The sequence below is a fragment of the Lutzomyia longipalpis genome, chromosome 1, assembly GCF_024334085.1.
Source record: "Lutzomyia longipalpis isolate SR_M1_2022 chromosome 1, ASM2433408v1".
NCBI classification, from domain to species: domain Eukaryota; kingdom Metazoa; phylum Arthropoda; class Insecta; order Diptera; family Psychodidae; genus Lutzomyia; species Lutzomyia longipalpis.
The window spans coordinates 1,034,831-1,058,296 of record NC_074707.1 but is presented as its reverse complement, the minus strand read 5'-3'; the positions used below and the strand labels follow the sequence as shown (position 1 = coordinate 1,058,296).

Below are 23,466 nucleotides of genomic sequence, written 5' to 3'. Positions count from 1 at the left end.
AATTTTGCATTTTACTCTTTAGATTACTTTTTGATTAGATCAATCTGCACACAGTGAAAATGTAATTTACAAGAGATGCATTCTCTGATGAAGTTGTATTAAATAAGAAAAGCTTCTCTTTCTACGTTGCATTTGTTGGAAAAGTTAAAATTGAAGAGATTAAATGTAAAAAACAAGTCCATTACCCATTCTTTGTGTAATCTCGTGGTTTTTATCCACGAAGTTAACCACAAAAATTGGCTTTATTTCTGTTTGTTTTTTGAATTATTGCAACTATTACGGAGCTTTACGTGCAACCTCAGCATTTTTTTGCACAGCGGCTTTTGCTGATATGAAGATTATAAAAAGTTCGTCCTTTGCGAAATGCTACAAGCAAAGGGGTTAGTAGCTGAGCTAATTTTTATAAATAATTTCCGAATATTATTCCAAATTTCCATTTGTAAAAACTTTGACAGATTTAACCATTTATTTAGCCAAATTTATCAATTAATTCATAATTGATTCAATATCTAAAATATAATGCAAATAAGGTATTTAATAAATATTCAACAATCACAATTTGACAAACAGATATTTTCCCCTTGAAAATAGAAAACTTGTGAACGGATACAAGCTGAGGGAAATAAAAAAGCCACAAGAGCTGAACTTTTAAAAATGATTGTTACAACTTTTTATGTATCCTCAGCACAACACATGAGAATATCTCTCTAGCTAGACTTATGTATTTGCAAAATCATGGAATATATAGAGTGGCTCTGTAGAGTCACTTCAATCCTTTCCCCCCATCCCCATCCGACCCACTCACCAGCACTGATACAATATATTGAAATTTACAGTTCAGAGATATACCAGGAAAAACGATTCTCTATGGGAAAATCTACGCTATAATCCCAGCTCGTAGCCACACAAAATGTGGCAAGAGAACCACAATTTGTGACGAAATGAAAACACCGGGTTTATACGATGGAGGCGCCTGGTAAAGCAGTGTCACGAATGGTGCAGATTCAATCTTTTGAGTATTATATTTTTCAGTTCAAACCAATATCATGATTTTTTTTAAATTTCACTTTTGGAGTACCTATAAAAAACTTCAAAAGCCAAAGAATGGGTTGTGCGGGTGGTATGGATGGACTTCCAAAAGGAAGAAAAGGTGATGGTGAAACATTAATGGGAGTAAAAGGTTCCACAGAGAATGTGAAACTATCCCTTTTCTTCACTGTTGTGTGTAATTGGTGGCGAAGGCGAAAGCGAGGGCACATAATTGGCATAACAAGTCGATTAGTCACAGAAGAGAGGCAAATTTGTGGTAAAGTCATGGGTGATGGACTAAGGGTTTTTATATAAACCCCAAATGTGTCCATATGTGTGTATGTGAGGATAGTGAAAATGAAAATGAGCCCGAAGATTGCGGAAAATGGATTTGAGCTCGGTGTGTGTCTCCTCGCATAGAGAAAATAGAGATTCTAAAATTAAATTTTACTAAAATTCCTACAAGCTGCATGTAACAGGAGAATTGTATGTATATAATGCACATTGTATTAACTGATTTTCAGTCGTGTGTCATCAAATTAGATCTATTGTTTGTACTAACGCTTTTAGTTACAAATTAAATCATCAAAACACTCATTCAAAGACACCAAGAAAGTCAAGAAAATATTCATAAATTCTTATTTTCAAAACCCTTTCATAAAACAAACATCGAACCACCAGAATTAGAAGATGAAAATTACACCGTAAAACAAGGAGAGACCTTCTTTTAATTTTCATTTTTTCCAAACAATACTTATCGAGAGAAAAAGAGAAAATCAAAGTTGATTAATCTTGAAAAAAAATGCTATGAATATATTTTTTGAGCTAAATAAAAATTCCATAAAATTTCATTGCTATGAAGTTATTTGAAATATTATGACAGTTTTGAGGAAAAAATACGCATAAAGTTATAATCAACAGTGAAATAAACAAATAAACTATTCACATAATGTAATATTCATTTTTAAACCATTCGCGCCATCATTTTTTCCATTTAAATACATTTTTATTGAAAATTTTCTGTCCGTATAAAATTTTCAATTAACAAAAAGCCATAGTTTTTTCACAGTTTTTAATGAAAGAATTTTTTTTACTACATAACAAATACTTTAATTATTTTGTTTAAATATCTGAGAGTAACAAGAGTTTGGCCAATTTAGCACAGATAAAAGCTTGCTCTAATGACCATTTTGTACAAAACTAATTTATAATTCGAAAATTAAAAGCATACAGCAGTTTGAAATTGCTTTTAATGGGGAATATTTTTGTTATCAATTATTTGCATTCACCTCCTGACAATAAAACTTTAAAAAAAACAATATTGTTGCTTTTTTTGTATGCGCCACGTGAAAAAAATTACTCCAGTGTGGCAGTTTGGGAGATTTCCCACGGGATAACAGAATATGTATGTACAGTACAGGACCTCTTTTTCCAACAATAAAAAATAAAGTCCATCCGAAACAATTCCAACTTGGTGTGTTAATTTTATTCGTTGTGTTTTTGCCTCATTTTCAGTTTTCTTGTGAAAAATTGACTGTAATATTTTGTTCTCTCATTTTACAAAGTATACCATACCCCCATCACCCTTACCTCGCGTACCACCCATTAAATTCATTTTAAATGGGTTATAGAGCTAATTTTTCGTACACAGTAAAATTAAATTTCACAATAAATCAACAATTTTTAAAAGTCATAAAGTTTTTGTCCCATTTTTTTAAACGATAATAAAATTATTATATTTATATATTCTTTTAAAAAAATCCTGACATACATATAATACCAAATATATACACAAAATAATATTTTTGTTTCAGTGATTTGATTTTGAAAATTCACATTACTGTGTAAGGCACCCCAAAAAAGCCTCAAGGGGTGGTTTTCTGTATACATTTCCCCAATGAACCCACAAAATATTCCCAGAGATGTTTTCTCAAAGAAATGTATGTTTCCATCTTAACGTCGCGTCAACTGTTTGTTTTGTTAAATTGTATAGGTATACATGTTATATATATTGCACAATAATTAAGTGTCTCAAATGGTTAATTTTATACGCCATATTATTTTGGGTGCTGCGTTCAACGAAGCAATTAAAGAAGCAAAATTATTCCCAAAAAACAAAAAACAACGAAGAAGTTGGTTAAGGAAAGGGAAAAATGGAAGCAGATGCTACATGGAAAGTGAGAAAGTATGAAAAGTACTATATATAATGCTTTTTTGGGGGGTGAAATGCTGTGTTGCATGTGATGTATATATCAAAATATTAATAAGCTTTCTCCGGCAGATTTACATTTTTTGTGATTTGTGGGAGGGAAATAAGGGGCATAAAATATCAATTTTATGATTATAAATCTTTATATCAAAAGGTGAGGTGGAATTTTGCAAAAGCAAAGAAGCAGAAGAGTTTTTTTCGCCAATTCGCGAAAATGGAAGTTTATCAAAAGTAAAAAAATATTATTTCTTTTTCTAGAAAAAAAAACTAACTAAGAATCATAAATTGAACAAATAATGCGATGTTCTAGGTACCTTCAGGTTATTTCACCTTTGCAAAATTCCACTTCTATTTCATCAAAATTTAAAAGCTTTTTATATTTTGTGAATAAGCTAATATAATATAAAAATAACTAAAGGATTATTAGCGCAAAATATGTATTTGTTTAATATCTATATTTGCTGTTTCTTGGTGGAAAATGGAGTGCAAAAGCTAAAATAATGGGGAAAGAACGGCCAAGAAATTCTTTTTTTAAGCTGATTCGTTTGTTTTTTAAATTTATTTTTGAATTTCTTGTTCACAGCGACTTTGAAGAAAATAATAAACATTTCCTACTGACAACAACTATTTTTTTTTCCTTTGGAAAAATAGGATATTTCTTTTTTTTTAAATAATAATAACAAATATTTGCAATTTACTATGCAGAATGCTAGACAAAAAAAAATGAGCAAACAGGTGTGAGACTAAAAAATGAAAAAGAAAATATTGGAAAAAAATCTTTTTTTTTACGTGACTTTGTATGTTAAAATTTTCTGTACCGTTCTAACATAATGCATGGTATCGCTGGTAGCCTCGGTGAAGGCGCGTCGGAGACGCGTACGTCTGCTTTGCGACAATGTTTGGGGACACAGCAGAACACCCTATAGCAGAAAATTAACAAAAAAAGAAATAATTTTGAAGAAATCTTTTTCTTTTCACTGAAAGAAGTTGTTTTTTTCCTTTTTATTGCGCCCCCACGATTGTCAAACATATGCTCCCATTTTTGCATAAAAGAAAATGAGAAGGAAATTATAGTTCTTTTTTTTAATATAAAAAGGAAAATCAAATAGAACTATGCGATAGATGAGAAGATATTTTTTATGAAATTAACTTACAATGTAATACCATTTGTATAAAATGACTTATAAAAGGCTTTTTGCGAGCTTTTATTTAAAATCCCTTCAGGACCTTTTAATTTATATTAATAGTTTCTTTGCTTGCCTTGTGCCTTCTGTATAAGAAGCTTTCGTATCTCTCCCTGGGCACAGTTATCACTTGAATTTTATTTGTAGGGGAACGTGGCCCAATTGCGACCGCCGCCCAATTGCGACCTCCCCTTTGTCTCGTAAATGACGAAATATTATAAAATTAGTTTCACTACATTATGAAGATATTATAGTAAGGTAATGTTAGCGCCTAATATAAATTAATTTGGTACACAACAGGACGAATTAAAAATCAAAATTCATTTTCAGCACTTGGCCGACATTTTCTGATTTTAGAAACTAAGTTGATATGACTTTTTTCCCCACTATTATGTCTCATATTATGCCGCGTTTCTGTACCTTAGAGGGTCTAGTTTATTACTTGATTTACAATTTTTTGAAAGATTTTAGGTATTTTAAGTAATTAAGTGAAAATGTAATACATGCAAAATGTTCTAATTGCGACCCCCAAAATGTTCCAATTCGAACCGTCTATTTCCACCATTCACCACAGTAAAGCTGTCGCGCATGCGTGTAGTGGTGTGGAAGTGTCTTCCTCACACAGATCGCGCAGTGTTTTGATTCCAGGAAAATCATTTTTTTTTTTACGTTTCTTGAAAGTTTTTTCGCGGTGAAAATGTTCCTGAAGCCAAAGTGGGAATGCAGTTAGTGTAATTTACGCATTCCTCAGAAGAATTTTCGTGGATTTTCTGCGAATTACGTCAGTGAGTGACCTCAAGGGCGAAATGTCAAAACAAATGTGGGGAAAATTGAAAATAAATTCTTGATTTTCCGGCTTTTCCGTGTATTTCATGGCGTTTTTCCTATTTATAGTAGTGATACAAGTGATCTACTAGTGAAAAACCCACAAATTACGGCAAAAAAAGGGGGTCGCAATTGGAACACCGTGGTGAAAAAGTGAAATTTTAGCAACTTTTTTTTAATTCGACTATTACTCAGAACAGGTAAGAGTTAGAATGTTTGCATCTATAGAACAAAGTTAGCCTATTAAATGACCTTTCCAATGGTACCAAACTTGGAAAGATTTAATTCATTTTAATATGACTTTTTTCAATCCTTCTGAAACAGAATTTAGGGGGTCGCAATTGGGCCATGTTCCCCTATTTATTAACTACCTACAAAATGAGAATGAAAAATCATCCAAAGACAAATTCATTGAGATTTATTTTTCATGTAAACAGACGATAGCGCAGAAATTCCCAATATATTTCCCAATAAGCAATTTTTGAAATGGTTCCTCGACCTAAATTGCAATGAGAAAATTGACCTCTTTTAACCGTGAATTCTCGTGAAGATGATTATTTCAAAATCATCCGCGGCATTTTCCTCAATTTGTGAGTCATATTAAACAAAAAGCAAAAGTATATACAAAATTTTTCAGCATTATATTTGAACACAGGATGGGAAATCCTCTCATTTCTTTCTCACAGGTGTTTCGCCATCATCCACAGCGTCATGACGCTTTTTTTTGCAATTCATCCTGTCTTACATTTTTGCTACAATGATGCCAAGACACACACATATATAATACAACACGATGGACGAGAAAATGTGTTTTTTTTTGTGTACATAGCACACGGGGTAAATTTGCTTGCAACTTTAAATAAAAAAAAAACGCGCGCCAGACATTTATTGGGAAAATGCTACAAATCTTCCTTATGCCCAGAACTATATATAATTCTTTTTTTTTTCTCTCTTTGAAAAATATACACAGCGCACATAGAGAGCAAAAAGGAAATAACGCAGTGCGAAAAACAGTTGTTTTATGTACACAATTTTAACTTGTTCTATGTACATCAGGCGCAAAAGAACATACTTACAGAATGGATTTTGAATTATTTTGAGTAAACACTTCGCATAACACAACGTGTTTCTCTTATTTTTTTTTCTTTCTTGCTATACGTTAACCAGGTGGTAGATTTAACTACTGAGTGAGTAAAAAAAAACCTGAGCTATGTGGAGGTGTGGAAAATTCATTGAGACACCAATATATGGATACAATCCTCCAAAGTTTTTTTTCTCACATCTGAAAGTCTTAGCGCGTTGAAAGATGTAAAAGAAAAAAAAAACAAAGAGTGATACGAGAAAATGAAAAAATGATTTTTTTTCTTTTTTTACGAGGCTTGCACGCCGTGAAGACAAATCATGTGAAAACTTTTTGAGTTTCTTGTGCTTTTTCGACGAAAAATATTACTGGACAGGGAAATATATCTATCATGGGAAAAATGAGGGTTTTTTCTTCTATATTTTCTATATATTAATATGTACAAGGAAGATAGGGAAAGAAAACAAAATTAGAAAGAAAATTGAGATATCCCGGAGGTGCAAAAGTGTTTAGAATATATGAGAAATTAGGTAAGTTTCCTAATTTAATTTATGATTAAAAAAAAACTTTTAAATTGAATTTAAATACATAAATTAGAACTGAAAAAAAATATAATTAATCTGTATTTTAAATTAGATTCTCTGTATATAAATCTCAAGGTATATAGACTTCCCAGCATATTTATCATGTATCAAAAAGAGTTGAGAACCCAGCAAGAAAATTGAGTGAATCGAAAATAGTAGCGTCAAGTGGCCACCAAATACATTCACTATTAATAAACTTCTCTCTATATACTTTCTGATATGTTTCTTCTTCTCGTAGTCGGAGTTTTTTTTTCTTTGCTAGGAGAGCACCGGTGGAATTGAAAATTAAATATAGAGAGAGGAAGATAATACAAAATTTGTATACGCTATAATTCTACGTTTTGTGAATATGAATGAATTCTGATTTTTTTTCATTTCTCATAGCATTCATTCGCTATTTTCTGGGGGGAAATTTCAATAGCAGGATAGTAGAAGGAAAGGATTAGAAAAAAAAACTCTTTTAGTTATGCACAAAAAACAGGGAGCTTCTTTGCTCATCTGAAACTCAATGGTAGGTTATTCAAAAAAAAATGGTTCTTATAACATACAGCATTAACATAAATTCAGAATGTAGGATAGAAGGTTCCCATCTATCGTTTTATTATAAATTTCATTTGGGTGGTTTTGCTTTGAATTTTCATAAAATTGACTTCTTCAAAATGCTTCAAAGGTCTCATGTCTTGCACCATTTAGTCATGCTCAATAATGTGGTTATTAACCCCTATGATGCATTATTATTTGACTTTGCAAAACACACACACACACGAGCATAGGCTCTCTCTCTCTCTGTTCTTTCTTCTCTTTTCTCCTCACTTTTCCCGTGCGTGATCATTTCACAATGATGAGCTAGGAAAACCCAGAAATTCTTGCACAAAATAGCCACGAATTCGGAGATATCTCTTTCACGGGAAGGGGTAAGCATTAGAGAGCACTTCAAAAGCATATTATGCACAAACTCAAGGGATCTATTTTTGCGTCTACCGCAGGCCAGGAAAAAGATATCCAAGTGTGTGAAAGTTGGTCATTCCCATTGTAGCGAGGATGGAAGGAATTTTCACAGTGGTGGAATTTTTTTTCTCCAATTTACCTACATGTACTTGGAAAATTGTATAGTAGTTCAACAAAAAAAAATATATTGATAAAATAATATAGGAGCAGCAGCTGATTGAATTGGAAAATTTAACAATTTATTTTTCCATTTGTATATTAGAAATTCATCGAATTTTCCAATCAGGATGAAAAATGAAATTTTTTTTTCAGAACACACGATGCCCTAAAAATAAATTGCGTGATAACTCTACATTGTATCAAAACTAGAAAACTATCAATTTTATGATTAAACATTATGTTTCAATGCAATATTTAGAATATATTTAAATATAAATTTTACTGTCACGCTTCACACTACTCATTTTATTTAATTTGTACGATATTTTTTAGGTATTTTAAATTAAAGAAAATTCCATAAAATTTATTCTTACACTGTTTACATCCAAGATACATAAAGATTCCATGGAAATTTTACAAATTAAATTAAATTCAAAAGTAATTTTTCATTAAAAGTAACTAAAACTAAATATTTTTCACCTGCACAGCAAAATATTGTGTCAATACGTGAAAAATTTAACAAGAACTGACTTCGAACTTATTCAATTTTATACTTCTTCTGTGTATAGAGACAAAAATCAATTATTTGCTGATTAATGCAAATTGAATTTATTAGAATTCAAATCCCAAAACGATAGCGAGCAATTGATTGTGAATAAATATAATTTATTAAGATCTATTAAACATAATAATTTTATGCAAATTCTACTTGAGTTTTTCTTTGGATGTCTGCCCCTTTTAACCCTCCGTATACTGTGAGGGGTAGGTGACCGACCCCAGAGCTATATTTTGATTAATTGCGGCTTAGTTATTAGAGGTATAGAACCAAGCTTCTGGAAATAAGTTCCTTGGTTATCTGAGAAGATTGTGTAAAAATTTCAGCTCAATCCGACCACTAGAAAAAAAGTTATTAACAAAAATGTAAGAAGAGGGAATTCAAAAATTGGTGTAACGGTCAAATATTTTCCAGTGTTTCTTCCATTGTCACTCTTTGTCTCTTTCTTGACGATTCTAACCTCAAAAAAATTATTGAAAAAATCATCAAAAAATCCATTGAAAAATTTATTTTTGTGTTCTAAAATGAACAAAAGACTTCTAAGGGAATACCAAGGAGTCTATTAAAGCTCATTTGAACGAAAGAATTTGCTTATTTTGCGAAAAATTCTATGGGGTCGGTCACATCCCCCAATAGTAATGCGCGTAAATGTTTTGGTCACAGTATACGGACGGTTAAAGCTTATTTTTTCCATCCATTGAGGAGGGAAGAAATTACAAGAAAAGGTTCCAAACTGTCTCAATTATTAATAATTCGTTCAATGTAAATGACAAAATGAGAATATCAGCAAAAATAGAGCCACAAATTCACATATTTTGAACCCATTCGTTATAGAGAAAGAATAAGGAAAAATTTCATTAAGACATCTCTCGATTATTTAATGAAAATGTTCAATGAAAAGCTTATTTTGTGGATTTAATGCCTTTCATGGGGAGCCAAACAAAAGAAAGTTTCTTTTTTTTTCATAATATATTCTCCTCATTAACGTCAATTCGTTCCGCATACATCCATTTCACTTAGAGGCCACACAACACTAATCATGCCCATTTGTGGTCTTTTTAGATTTAAAATGTCAGCCATAGGAGCTGATTGTTTCTCATTGTTCATCATCTATTTACAGACCCACCCGGTAATGGACTTTTTTCCATTGAAAAATTTATCAGCGTCAATACAAGACGTTCGCGATGGCCATCCGATATTCCTTTCCCGAGTGTACAACGCGAAATATTGACTTTATCTATACCGAGCTCATTGAATATTTTATCACCCTTACCTAGAGCAATAGAGAACTTCCCCTTGAGCTACCCCAAAGAGAGGGTTATTTTTTTCAACTCACCACCAGTGTGCCATCGTACAGATGAAAATCGTTATTACAGAAAATTTGATATTTTTAAGCTCTGCCTTGCACCCAACGATCTTCCCACCCATCCTACCCATATGGAGTATATACAAAAGTAAAAGGCAATTCAGCGAATTGAGGGTGCGGTTTATTGGTTTTTCAGTTGCACTTTGCTATCTTTATTACTTTTGCTGGCGACTATGTAGATGCATGAAAGCTGCCGCAAATAATATGCAGATTTATGATTGAGTTTCATTTCTTCAGGCTCTGTTAGTGATGGCTTTAGGGAAATGTAATATGAATATGCTCTTTTTGGCTTCTCTTTACAACTGTTGTATATTATTTCGAAAGTCGCGTGGAAAAGGAAATGAGACAATGAAGTATTTGATAAATAAAAGTATTGAAGAATAATGAAATCACTTTGAGAATTTTTCTTTAAAATTTACTTTTGTCGTGCTCTCAAAACGAACCCTTAACAAAGATTTATTTAAAAATCTCATTTTGAGATTTTCATTGCATTTTTTTTTTCAGATGAAAATCGCCAGAGATTGAGAGCAGAGAGAGAGAGAGAGAGTCGCAAAATGCATGTAAAATCCTACACAAAATCTCTTTGAGGAGGAAATAGAAGCAAAAATTGCGTGAGCTCACCTGTTTGAATGGCCGCATGGCGCCGTTAATTCGCAGCGAATCAGCCGCAATACCCGCAATGCCTTCTCCCCCGGGCTCCCGCAGCTGTCTGAGCGAGGACGTGGGTACGGAGTGTGGGTGGATGCACGTGTGACCACCGCAGCAGATCACGGCGGCCGTGCTGGCCTCTGGCTGTGAACTTTGGCGAATAATGCGGGAGCCCGAATTGGGGGATGTTGTGATGAAGACCGGTGGCACGGACGCTGAGTGCTGATGGATGTAGCCTGGGCTCCCACCGCTGGCTGTCATGCCAGCTGGGGCCAAATGGGTCCCATGGAGGACACTGCGCACACTCTCCTGAAATTTAAAAATTTTTACAAAGTTACGTTAAATTGAAATAAATGCAAAATTCTCATAAATTGATAAATTTGATGAACTCTTATTTTAGTTTAGTTAAAAAAAAAGTTTTTGTTGAATTTTCAATTGAAAACGAATATTCAGCTCATCAAGGAAGTCAGTAAAATTGGGAAGAATTTGGAATTAGAACAATTTCTATTATACAGAAATTATTTTTAAGGCAGAAAAACCTTCAGATAATCATAATTTCTTTTACAAAGAAAAGCTTGAGAATATTACAATTCTTTTTAGCATAATAAACTTTGAATAAAATGTGGTAAGAAAAACTATTGATAGTTTAACTTCCCAATTTTCATGGACCTTTCCCACTTTTCCACATATTGTGCATAAAACGTTTTTTTTTTTTCAGTGATTTTCCAAACCTTTGAGGCAGACCGTGCAAGATGTAGCGAAGACACTGGGGCCGTAGTTGAGGCACGTCGGTCGCATGTGCGACAAGCGCGGCAACGTGAATGTGGTGCTAGTTGATACCCACTCACGGAACCTCTGTGCTCGTGACCCGCATTTGTCATTGACACCGATATAACAGGCGCCTCGAGCCGGCATTGTAGCTCAAGATCCGGCACAGAGCGTATTTGCGTAATTTCCGGTTCTTCATCATTCCCACCACTCTCCTCCGAGCCACCCATTGTCTGTGACAGCTGTGGACTCGTGAGGTATGTGGATGTGCGATCCTGCCGCATGAGAACTGGCTTTCCAGGTGCCATTGAACCGGAACTTGTTGTTGGGCCATTGATGGAGGCTGCTTTGGCAATAATGGCGGAAGTCGTTGTCACAGTTGCTGTGGTCGTTGTTTTTTGGGCTGGAGTGGTAATGACCAGAAGTGAGGCCGTCTCATCGGAGCTTCCATATCCGGAATTCGTTGAGTTATCCGGTTCGTTGTGAAGAGACATCTTTCCACTTGATCTGCCGGAAGAGAAGAAAATTGGAAAAGGAAATTAGAAAATTATATAGTAAAGATGACGGTTTGATATTTTTTTTTTGTAGTTTGTGATAGAGAAAAGCTTTCAAATAGACTCCTTGTCATTTATTCAGCATAAGAAAAATCGAGAAAACATCTATTTCTTTGAATTCCTCGAGAAAAATCTTTGAAAGATTATTCATGAAGTATCTTTTAGTTAATTAAATTGAAATTATTTTGCTTCAATGTCGACTGTTTGTGCTCTAAATATTTCAAATATTATGTCAATTTATGTATCATTTGCAATTTATCATTATACCTACATAAATCTGTGCATTATGAATGCATATTCGTTTATATATAGCCTTGTCCAGTACAAAATATTCAAAAATTATTCAATCAAGAAATCTCATTACTGTTTTGAAATGTTTCTCAAATTCTTTAAATGCAAGAAAATTTCTAAAGAAATGAAAACTCCATCAAATATGTGAGAAAATACATTTGAAGAGAAGCCAAAATATGCATCTGTTGGAATGTAAAAGAAAAATGTAAGAATATGTGAACATTCTCGCCTTGATGATACTTGAAAAATGCTTATAAAGTTTACTACATAAATTCCCGAGAGCTTTTTGGCAAAAATTCAATGGAACATTGAAGTTCCCCTTCCTGCGAAGAAGCAATTGAAATTTTCTATGCCCGTAACAAGCTTTTATGAGTGATGCCAGGTCACATTTGGTAAATAGTAAACCTCTACTATATACACAACACATGTCTCCGTGGAGTTTGAGTGGAGAAAACAAATACAAATGAATTCGAGTCTTGTTTGTCTGCCGGTGCATTCGCATGTGAAAAGCTCCCGAAAGCTCTTGCAAATGAAAGAAATTGTGAGGGTACTCAAACGTGACCCGTATACAGCCAGAGAGTGGAATAATATTTGAGCGAGGCATTTGCATGTGATGCCGGAACAATAGAGCTAGTACTTTTCCATACCAATCCACCTGACCCTTTTTTCCCCTTTCTGCATTGTGGTGTTATGTGTGTTGTGTAAAATGTGCTGAAGCTTTCATACAGACGACATCCTACCACCTTCTGTCGCTTCTCTATATCCTCTTGACACCGTAGTACTGTGACTGAATTTGTTTTTAATTAACACGTATTTTCATACTTCTTCAACAACATATTTCACTACGAAAGCTTAATAAGGTAAAGCCGTATTTATCTCCAAAAAGTTTTCACGAGGCTTTTCGTTTATGTTTATGGTTTAATGGTTCTCGTATTATTTTTCAATTAATATTCGTGCTTTAACCCTTTCGCGACAATTGAGTCATACGCTCAGACTCAAATTTTTTGTGCAATATTATAATTTAAAGTAATTTAAATATTTTTCTTTCCTAAAAAAGCTTTTTTGCACAGAAGAGATAAAAGAAAACGCCTATAAAAATCGAATATTTCAGTGTTTCACGCAGTCGCAAAAGGGTTAACATTAAACTCCATATTTGTCTTTAATAAAGCAATTAATGCCAAAAATAAATTTATACAAAACATGTTTTAATTTGACGCACATGGAACAAAGTATTTAAAAAGTCATTACTAAAAATAGAAAAAAGAAAATTTTTATGTAAATTGACACCATTTGTTCTCTCGAATTTTAAATCAATATTGTTTAATTACTAAGTAGGTATCTAATTTGTAATAATTTTTCTCTACAACTGCAACGTAAGAATATTATCTTTCTTAACAACTTTCTCCCAAAAATTCAGTACAAAATTGAAATTAATTGCAAGGAAAACTCTCATACAAGAATGTTTCCGGCAAAGTTGGTATTACAAACCACGTTTAAATGTAATTAAACTGCTCACTTCCCACCGCGCAAAAACAGATTAATTGCTCGTCAACTTTATTATGTTGGTATGTCGGATGCATCCCAGATGAAGTTTCCCTCCTGTACTCGCAGAATTCTACAAACAATAATTTATCTTTCTAACACTACTAAATCACTGCGTGTGTGGAGTGAAAAGGACGTAAGAGAACCCTTTGGCAATTTTCATTGACAAATTTCCATGTATTTTTCACTGTTAGGCAACATAGCAGCTGTTTTCAAGCGTGTGAAAAATTTCCCATACAAAGCTTTCCTCTATGAGAGGGTGTGGGTGGATATAATTTGGCATGAAAGAAGAGAGACTAAATGGGAGGGGAGGAAATTGTAGGAAAAGTGTTGAATTTCTGATGAACTTTAAAAGGGAGGAGGGAAATGCAAAAATAATGGAGAGAAAAATCGCTTCTCCATGAGAAATCTTTGAATTTGAAATGTTCCTTCTGGGACAAACAAAACTTTTTAGCCACAACATTTTATCTTTCGGTCCTCGCCCCATGTAGGGCTGTCAGAAAACGTTAAAGGAGACACTTTGTGGTCTATGAATCTTCCAGAAAGTTACAAATTCCCAAGTTGAATGTAATAAATTGTTGGGGATATTTTATTGCCATAGCTCTCAGTGAAATTTGGGGTGAGATTTCATGGAAGAATTGGAAAAGAAGGTAAATCCTCTAAGGAGTTTTGCCCAAAAACCTTTTCTCGTAATTGTTTACCTATATAGCTCTCACTTGAAATGAATAATGTTGGGGTATTTTAATTTTTAAATGCTAGGGTGTGACCTTTGCGATTACAGTGGGGCTTCTTGAAACGATTATTGCTGGACAGGTTCGATAAAGAAGATCGAGAAGACGAAATTCCTTTAAGAAACTTTTTTTTAATTGAATAGCTAAAAAAATTAGTTTTTCATTAGAAATTTGAATAATTTCTTTAAAAGTAAAGAATCATGGAAACTTTAATGATTATTCTAAAAGTCAGGTGTAGTTTTTTTTTACTCTGTCTATCCATTCTATTGAATTAAAGTATCTCCAAGTTAATTAAGTCAATTAAAAGTGAACTTCAATTCAGAAGAAATAGAAAAAGAATAAAAAAAAATAACTTTGAAACTCTTTACTTAGAAGAATTTCCCGAAATTTGTTTCCCGTACAAAAATATTCAACGTAATTCAATATTTCACGAGGGAAAATTTGACACAAACAACAAATGATCCCAATTGTTTCACGGAGACACCGAAGCAGCAAAAAAGGGCCGGATGTGGATGGAAAATGGGGAGAAACTCAAACTGCCGAATTCATATATATGTACCTACATATTATCTTCCCCAAATGTACATATGTCGCATATGTATATAGTATGAGAACATCTATATGAAGAGGTGAGTTTTCAAATATTTTCTCAGTGGGTCACCACCCCCAAACAATCCTTCAAAACCTTTCTCTCTACCCCATGTTATGTGCTTATAAAGCATATAGTATGTAGTACGGTAAAATTTACTTTCTTCAACATAGAGAGACTGCCTCCCTTTTATATAGATTTGTTTGCTTGATAGACTCACATGTTATACCTTACAATTTATATCTTTCACGTGGCATACATATTTTCATAAAAAGACACCACCCCTCCACCCCCTGTACTACATGCACTCTTATGGGGGGTTAAATTGAAAATTTGTGAGCTAGGAAATTCCTAGTAGGAACGTTGCAATGATACGGAGTGTTGAATAAACTTTATTTCCTGTTCAAAAGCTCAAAACTTTAGTACAGGTAACTTATCTTATCTACCTGTTTCCAATTTATTTTCCAATTTTAAGAATTCAAAAACGTGCTCTTTACTGACTTTTAGTTTTAAATGAAAACTAAAACAAACTTTCCCATGAGCTTTTCAAATAACCCCTTCATGTGCTTTTTCACGGTGTCTGAACAAAACTTCCGGACAAAACCTCATAGTTTATTTTTTTCAGACGTTTTTGTATTGTCGCTATAACAGAAAACTTCTTTAGTTGGAACATAGAGCTTTCACAATCTATTTCAACCAAAGCATAGAAAATACTTTTTTTTGTATTTCTTTCTTCTTCCTTTCGCTCAACACGTGTACGTGCACGATTAACTCTTACAAGAAGGGTTTGCTATGTATGGTTAAGAGCTTTTTTTGCATATTTTTATTTCATACGAGCACGCCAATAGATGGAAATATTGTCATTGTAGGGAAAATAAATATTTTCCCCTAATATCGATAAAATTTTATTTTTACATTGTAAATAATTTTCCCATATTTTTAAAAGAAGTTTGTTCATAAAATATGTAGTAGGTGGCAATTTTCAAGGCAATTTTACAAATGCAATTTACACCTTATACCGGAAACAAGGAATGTTATTGAGAATCCTTTTCAAACAACAAAACTCATCACAAGAGGCACACAACTCAAGTCTGGTTTTACGTTGTTTATTCATGAAAGCATATTGTTGAACATAATAGTGAGCAAGTAAAGGATGGATAAGAAAGAGGAAATTCAGAAAGCATGGAAAATCTTTAGAAATCCAAATCATTGTATTTGTATGTACAATTGGAGAGAAATATCTGCTTAAATTCTTTTCTTCTTTAACATTTTCCAGCAGAAATGTTTAAGAAAAGAAAATAGATTTTAAATTATTTTGTTGAGGATATTTCGTAGCTATTGGCCCCTTGGTTTTGTATTGTTTTATAAAAAGCGAACAAAAGTTTTTCAACTTTTTGTGTATGCCGCAAGTCTTTGAGTTAATCACACAATTTAAAAGCACTTTATATGAGTTTGCAGTAAGAAGAAAAACGTTCATTTAACTCAAGATAAACAGTTTAAGAGGTCATGTAAAAATCTATGAATAAAGTTTTAATTTATTAGGATAGATAAAGCTTTTTTTTAGGAAATAAATCATTTTAAATCATTTTGAATAAAATATTTTGATGAAAGAGTTAAAAGATTTACTTTTAATACTATAAATAGACGGAGCTTAAATTAACTTCTGCAATTCCCTGCGGGGGGGGGGGGAGCTACGTCGTTCCTTTTGTCACTTCCTCAAGATGTTTTTCACCATCATATGAGAAAATTCCAATTCAATTTCCATTTATTTCCCCGCGGGTTTCGCTGGCATATTTTTTTTTAAAACTACCTCCCTATTACACATCCCCAACATCATGCTTGGTCGCTTTATATTCCCTTGACGCAATTATATAGATTATGAAGGCTATGTATGTATGTAATGTATACTACATGTACCATATATGTATGTATATAATTTAAGCTATTAAAAAATTTTACTTGTCATACTATATTATCTACACACAACCTGCGATTATCATTGATTAATAAATTATTCAACGAAATTCAATACCTTGCAGCCAATCATTTGATTAAGCTTATCGGAAAATTTTTCTTTATCTTCACATGGTAAGTATATACAAATGCATTTGACATACCTTATACCGTATGCTTCGTACAGCATTGGTACATAATTCAATTGTCTCTTGTGGTAAAAGGGATTTAGTCCATTATGTGGAATGAATTGGTTAGATTTATCAAATGGAGAGAATATTCATTTCGATTGTGCCTTTAGCAAAATTAATTTGAGCTTTGAAATAAGTAATAAGAGAAATTGAGCTTGTACAACATGTATGTATGTACATGAGAGCATTAGAGAAAATTTTATAAATATGTATTTCTGAAAGAGAGATCAATAAATTCGATATATTTCTAAAGCGACAATTGTTATGAATGCGTAATGAGTTAGAGATGCTTTTGTTGTGCAAAATATCACAAATTTGCAAATTTCCCTCAAGTTTTTTTATTGAATTTTTATGTGAATGAATTTATTACCATATTTTTCTCAAATTCATCACGCTCCCATCCATGTAATTATGTTAATAATGTTACATGTGCGACACCGCACAACAACGGAACACATTATTAAATATTAATAAGTACATGCTGTAAACGTTATTTTGCACAAAATAGAAAAGTTTATAAATTTTTAATTCTCTTCTTTTCATTAAAAATTTTTTTACGCGGGGAATTTTTCATTTTATATTTAGTTTTGAAAGAATTATATTTTTAGTTGAATAATAATTTGAGGAAAAACTGCATTTGTTCAATACGTCTTTCAACAATAAACACACCTAATGTCTTGAGTTTAATGAAGACAATGGAGGTCAAAGAAATTTATTTTAATCTTTTATTATGAATAAATCAACAAGAAACTTTTCTCTACATTTCATGTGTCGACCCCGTCTCTTCCTTACAAAAACCCCTTAAAAATGACAAAATTTCCCTCATTTTCATCTATGAATTTTTAATGAAGCAACCTAAAAATAGAAATTTCGTACAATTCCGTGGAAAAACATCGCAAAACAACCTTTAGATTGAAATTTAGGCGGGTGTGTGTAGCGTTTTTGTGTGAAAAATTCAATAACCTCTTGTGGTTTTAAACCCAGAGTGGTTGCATTTTTAATGATTTCCACGTACCTTCTTTTCCTTCCTATGAATGCCCTTTACTTTCAATTTATCAAAAAAAAAATCTCCTGCGAGTCATTTGAAGGAGAAAACAATTTTTCTTATCCGACTGTTTTTCTCTCAAATAAAAAATATATTTTTCCTCTATCTATTTTTGGCTTTGTTGAAAAAAAATTGAAGAAAAAAATCTTATATCAGATGCTCAAGGTGATGAAAAGTGATATATGTGAGTCAGAGGATGGTTTAGCCTAATACACACTGTCTAATTTCTCCGTGCTATTAATTAAAAATAAGTATATTACATACATATACAATACATATGTTTTTGTAAGTATGATGACAGGGATGATGATGAAGAAGGGAGCTGAAAGAAAGCCCCGGGATAATCTCTCCATTATTTTGTTGAAGAGAAAATCTCATTTACACATAAAAAGCCGAGACAGTGATGAAAACATTGAGTGAATCAGTGTTCATACTAACGAAATTCATCCATAAAAAATTCATTCACTGAAAATTATTATGATTTTAGCCTCTATTCTGTTGAATTTACATAGCAGCAATTTTTTTCATTTTATATAGGATTTGTTTTGGCTTCTTTTTTTCTTTTAATATAAATCCTAATCCGTAGATTGTTGTTACAGCAAGCTGCAAAATATTTACAAAATTGCGAAAAAGACGTGAAAAGGTAACTAATTTCCATCCTTCACACACACTGCATTGGCCCCAAAGGTTCTTAACGTTAAAACGAAAGCGAATAAATATGTTTAGATCGATGGTTCTTTCCCACAACTTGTGCGATGGACATAATGGGAAGAGAAATATTCAGAGAAGATGGAGAAAATCGATTAACATGCGATACATATTGGGTTAAACGTATTATATGTGCTAGAATTGAAAATACAAAATACCAAATAGCAGATTAAAAATTCAAATACACACCCCCGCCCCATCCGGTCCGGAGGGTTCGTGGACTCTCTAACACGATGGACGCATTACGTGTATGTATATACCTTCTGTACACGTTTATTTACAACACATGAGAATCGATTTATGACATAATAGACAAAATAGGAAATTTTCAGTACAACGCAGGTAGAATCTAAAAAAAAAAACATTCGTATTGTATTTGCAGGAGTTATCATGGATTGAAATGATTGGCGGTAAATTTAATCGCGTGGAGATAAATCACGAAAAACAACGTTTTGGGTGAAAAAGTGGGTGGAAGTGTGTGCAATTGAGGCAATTTAGTGAGGCAAAATCTCAATTAATGCCATCGCATTGCCGCACTTTGCATGTTTTGAATTTATGCTATAATATTACGTACAATTGTGTGAATTCCAATATTTCCTATAAAATGGAAGGTTTATCATAAACCGGGGGAAGCACATACCTATGTTGGGCCCTACAGCATTTCTTCGTCACCCACATATTTTTCTCATAAATTACCAAAGGGTGGTAGTTTTAACATACAGCGTGGGGGTACAGGTGAGTCACGAAGAGAATATATAGCTGCATCAACCTCATTTTACCGCGCACAAGTAACCCATTTTAGGAGTGAATGAACGTTTCTACAATTTCAAAACTGTTGTTTTTCACGGAAAATTTGCATTAATTCCCAATGACACTGCCCCCCTTACACAGTGGACGAGGCACACAACAAACCCCGTAATATATATGGACAGAGTTTCACAACTACTAATTACTATTGGAATATGCAGGCACACAAATGGGGTGCATTGTCACGTTCATTTACAAAATAATGCATTGAATCATTCGACAAGTGTCGAATGATGAATTGATGGGTGTTGTAAATTACATATGTGCTCATTATTTAGTCCTCCCTTAATCCCACTACATCTACTGTAGCATATACATACATAGTGACAATGCAATTCTGTCAACGTGCGATGCAATTCCCAAAAGAAACACCGCACATTCACACTGAATTATTTGCTAAGATGAATATGTACCAGCGTGGGAGTTGTAAATTAAAATGCAAATTGAGATTGAGCAAAGAATTTCAAGAATAACAATGAATTTTCAAAAAAAAAGTCATGCTTTAAGAAGAAAAAGATTTAAAATTGAATAAAGAAAATATTCTTTAAGAAAGAAATATTCAAGCAGGGCAACTTTAGAGCAAAGGAGTTTATCCGTTTTTTTTTCATATAGAAAAGTTTTCGTCCGAGAAAATAATAAGGATAAGTGTAAGAGAATCAAAAATCAATGAAATCGTTGTCGACGAGGCAATAGCATGAATACTTCGTTAATCAAAATAGACAAAAAGCAATTGTGACGTCATTTTATATATTTTCTTAACAAATCTTTGCCGTATATTCCCAACTGACACTGATAGTCTTTTTGACAATTTCTATTATTTAGCTGTGTTTCTTTCAGACACAGCTTTTGTGTACCGAGCAAAATCGAAAGTCGTCAGATCGGGCTCAAACTTGGGATGAGCACGAATTAGGGTCCCCACATTCCAAAAAACGTATGCGCCAAAAAATTTTTTGTCCGGCCGGCCGGCCCTCCGGCCGGCCGTCCGCCGTGGTTCAACCTTAAATTGCAAGAGAACGGTAATAGATAGAGACTTGCGGTAAACGGCAAAGTTTAAAAGTCGACTGGAAGACGTCCGTTTATGACGTCAAATTTTACCCCCCACCCCCGCGTCCGCCATTTTGAATAACCTCAAAATTTTGTTTTCGCTATATCTCAGCTCCTGTAATAGCTAAAAATCTGAAATTTTTATATGTTGTAGGGGCCATCAAGACCTTTCCAACGATACCTCATTTTCGAAAATCGGTCAAGCCGTTTAGCCAATATGGCCGCCACAATTTTTCATCGAAAATCGACCATAACTCGAAAACGGCTTGACCGATTTTGATCAACCCGGGCTCAAATGAAAGATCTCAACAAACCCTACAACTCTCTAGAACATCCGAAGTTTCAAAAGTGACCGCTAGGGGGCCAAAAATCGAAAACAAAATTTTCGATTAGTTTTCGATGAATATCTCGAAAACGGCGACATAAATTTTTATCATTTTTTGATATGTTGTAGCTGACCATATTATCTAGCTTCATGCCAAAAATGAAGAAAATCTATGGATCCATTCTCGAGATATAGCCTTCCAAAGTTAGCATGTCATATCTCGGGTTCTACAAGTCCGATCTTGATCAACTCAAGCGCAAATGAAAGGTTTCGTGAAACCCTACAAATGTCTAGAACATTGCAACTTCGAGAAATGACCGCAAGAGGCGCTAAAATCGAAAACAAAGTTTCCGAAAATTTCGAACTCGAATTTTTCGAAAATGGCGACATAATTTTTTTTCATTTTTCGATATGTTATAGCTGACTTCAAGACCTTTCAAACAAAAAAAAATTTATGAAAATCTATGGATCCGTTCTCGAGATATGGCCTTCCAAACATTTCTTAGGGTATGACTTTTCAACTTTTCCCGACTTTGCCCGTATTTAAATTAATTCGCGTTCTAGTTTGCTCTCACAAAATTGGTACACTGAAAGAAACACAGCTCCCGTAAGCTTGGTCAGCTTACCAGTACATTTTTTTAATTCTCTTACACATACACATCCAATTTATTTCCCAAAATGAGAGCCGACATAGAAAACGAATAAACTCCTTTCGTGATATACAAAATGTTTATTTTATTTATTTATTTTTTCTTAATGAAGTGCCAATTCGCATTTTGCCAGGGGGTAACCGACTATGCCCAGAATGTACCGCGAGACTGCACCGCGAGTGGCAAGAGTGGCAAGAGTGGCAATGAAAAAGTGGCATGAAGTGCACCGTGAGTGGCAAGAGTCGGATACCCCCTGCATTTTGCCATTTCAGCATTCAATATAAAATGAATACAACAATGATGGTAATAAACTCGGATTAGGATATCCGCCGAAATAAGCACAGTGTGGGTGTTTTATTTGATTTTGATCCTGATTGACATTGGCATCGTGTATATAGCCCATTTTCGAAAAAAGGATTATTTTGTATTATTTAGATTTTGTGGCCAGAAATGACCTGACAATCATCACCAATGCAAACCTCCTCTCGTGTTTCTCCAAATTCATTGGTATGTCCATCATTTCATTCCGTCTTCGGATCAGCATTTTGCCACGATAAACAACATTTCAGCGGTTTATATGACAATTATTTGATCAGTTTGATTTTTTTTCTGTTGATTTTTTTAATATTTCTATGTGGTATTAAATAAAATCAATAAGCAATTCTTGCGTCATCATGCAAATATTCCCCTTTTCCCCTTTATAATGCTCGTTATAGAGAAATATATATATATATATATATATTTCAAGTGCTCATTATAAGGGAAATATTTTATAAAATACTTCACTTTTAATTCATTTGAATTCTTATATAATTTTTTCTCAATATAACGTCTTAAAATAAGGAATAATTACTCCACAATTTTATTACTTATATATCTATAGTGCTCTGTAATTAATGGTAGATCAAAGCATCCTATATAGCTGGAGTTTTACCAAGTCCATTAACCATGTCTCTTCGCATTAGGTATACTACAACTAGCTCCATTGCCACACATTTTGAAGAACATGCTCATTAATATTGGATTATTTAGTTGATCTTGTACAGAGTTATGTATATTGTATGCTCTATCTCACACCACCCTCGTCTTCAATTATCGCATCAATGAGCAAATTGATGTGAATCACATTTCGTACAATATGCCCCCATGTCCTGGCGCCAGAGATCTTCCCTTGGCTCTTCAATCTATATGACTTCCCACATTCCACGTGATAAATATTAAATTCATTTGTCGCTCTCAATTGACCCATTTTACTCTGATAGACACCTCCTTGACAAGAAACGCCAATTTATTGATTACAGCATATACGCATTGTGTTTTGCATTAAAAATAAAAGTTAAAATAGGGGCGGAGTTTATGCATATTTAACCTAAAATGTCCCTCTTTGGTATTCCTTAAATTTTTTCATGACATTTTGTTTGCTTCGTTACCCTTGCTGTGCGTTGCAAAATGAATAAACTCCTTTAAAATTCAGCAAACTACATTTTGGTTTTACTCCAATGTGGTTGAATTGGTGAATGTGGTGAACCCCTAAATATGGCTACCTCATTTTCCATTGATTAATGAGCAAATATCATGCAAAAGTGCCCCATTTCTAATTAAACATCTGCTCCTCTGGGAGAATTGGACTCTTTATGCACCGTCGGTGGTTTATTATTAGAATATAAAGGCGCGTACAC

At 33.4% G+C, this 23,466-nt stretch overlaps 1 protein-coding gene across 6 annotated transcripts in view; it reads right to left on the bottom strand.

Annotated features, from left to right (window-relative positions):
* The window catches only part of LOC129786356 (small conductance calcium-activated potassium channel protein), an 87,146-nt gene that overhangs the window by 50,261 nt on the left and 13,419 nt on the right, over positions 1–23,466 (bottom strand). For 4 of the 6 annotated variants that reach the window (XM_055821302.1, XM_055821304.1, XM_055821301.1 and 1 more), the window contains exons 2-4: positions 11,321–11,864; positions 10,563–10,898; positions 4,057–4,158 (exon numbers count right to left, since the gene is read on the bottom strand). In XM_055821302.1, the coding sequence (XP_055677277.1) occupies positions 4,057–4,158; positions 10,563–10,898; positions 11,321–11,851 (969 nt within the window). In that variant the 5' untranslated portion in view covers positions 11,852–11,864. The remainder of the gene's footprint in view (positions 1–4,056; positions 4,159–10,562; positions 10,899–11,320; positions 11,865–23,466) is intronic. The other 2 variants (XM_055821315.1, XM_055821305.1) reach the window with 1 other exon arrangement.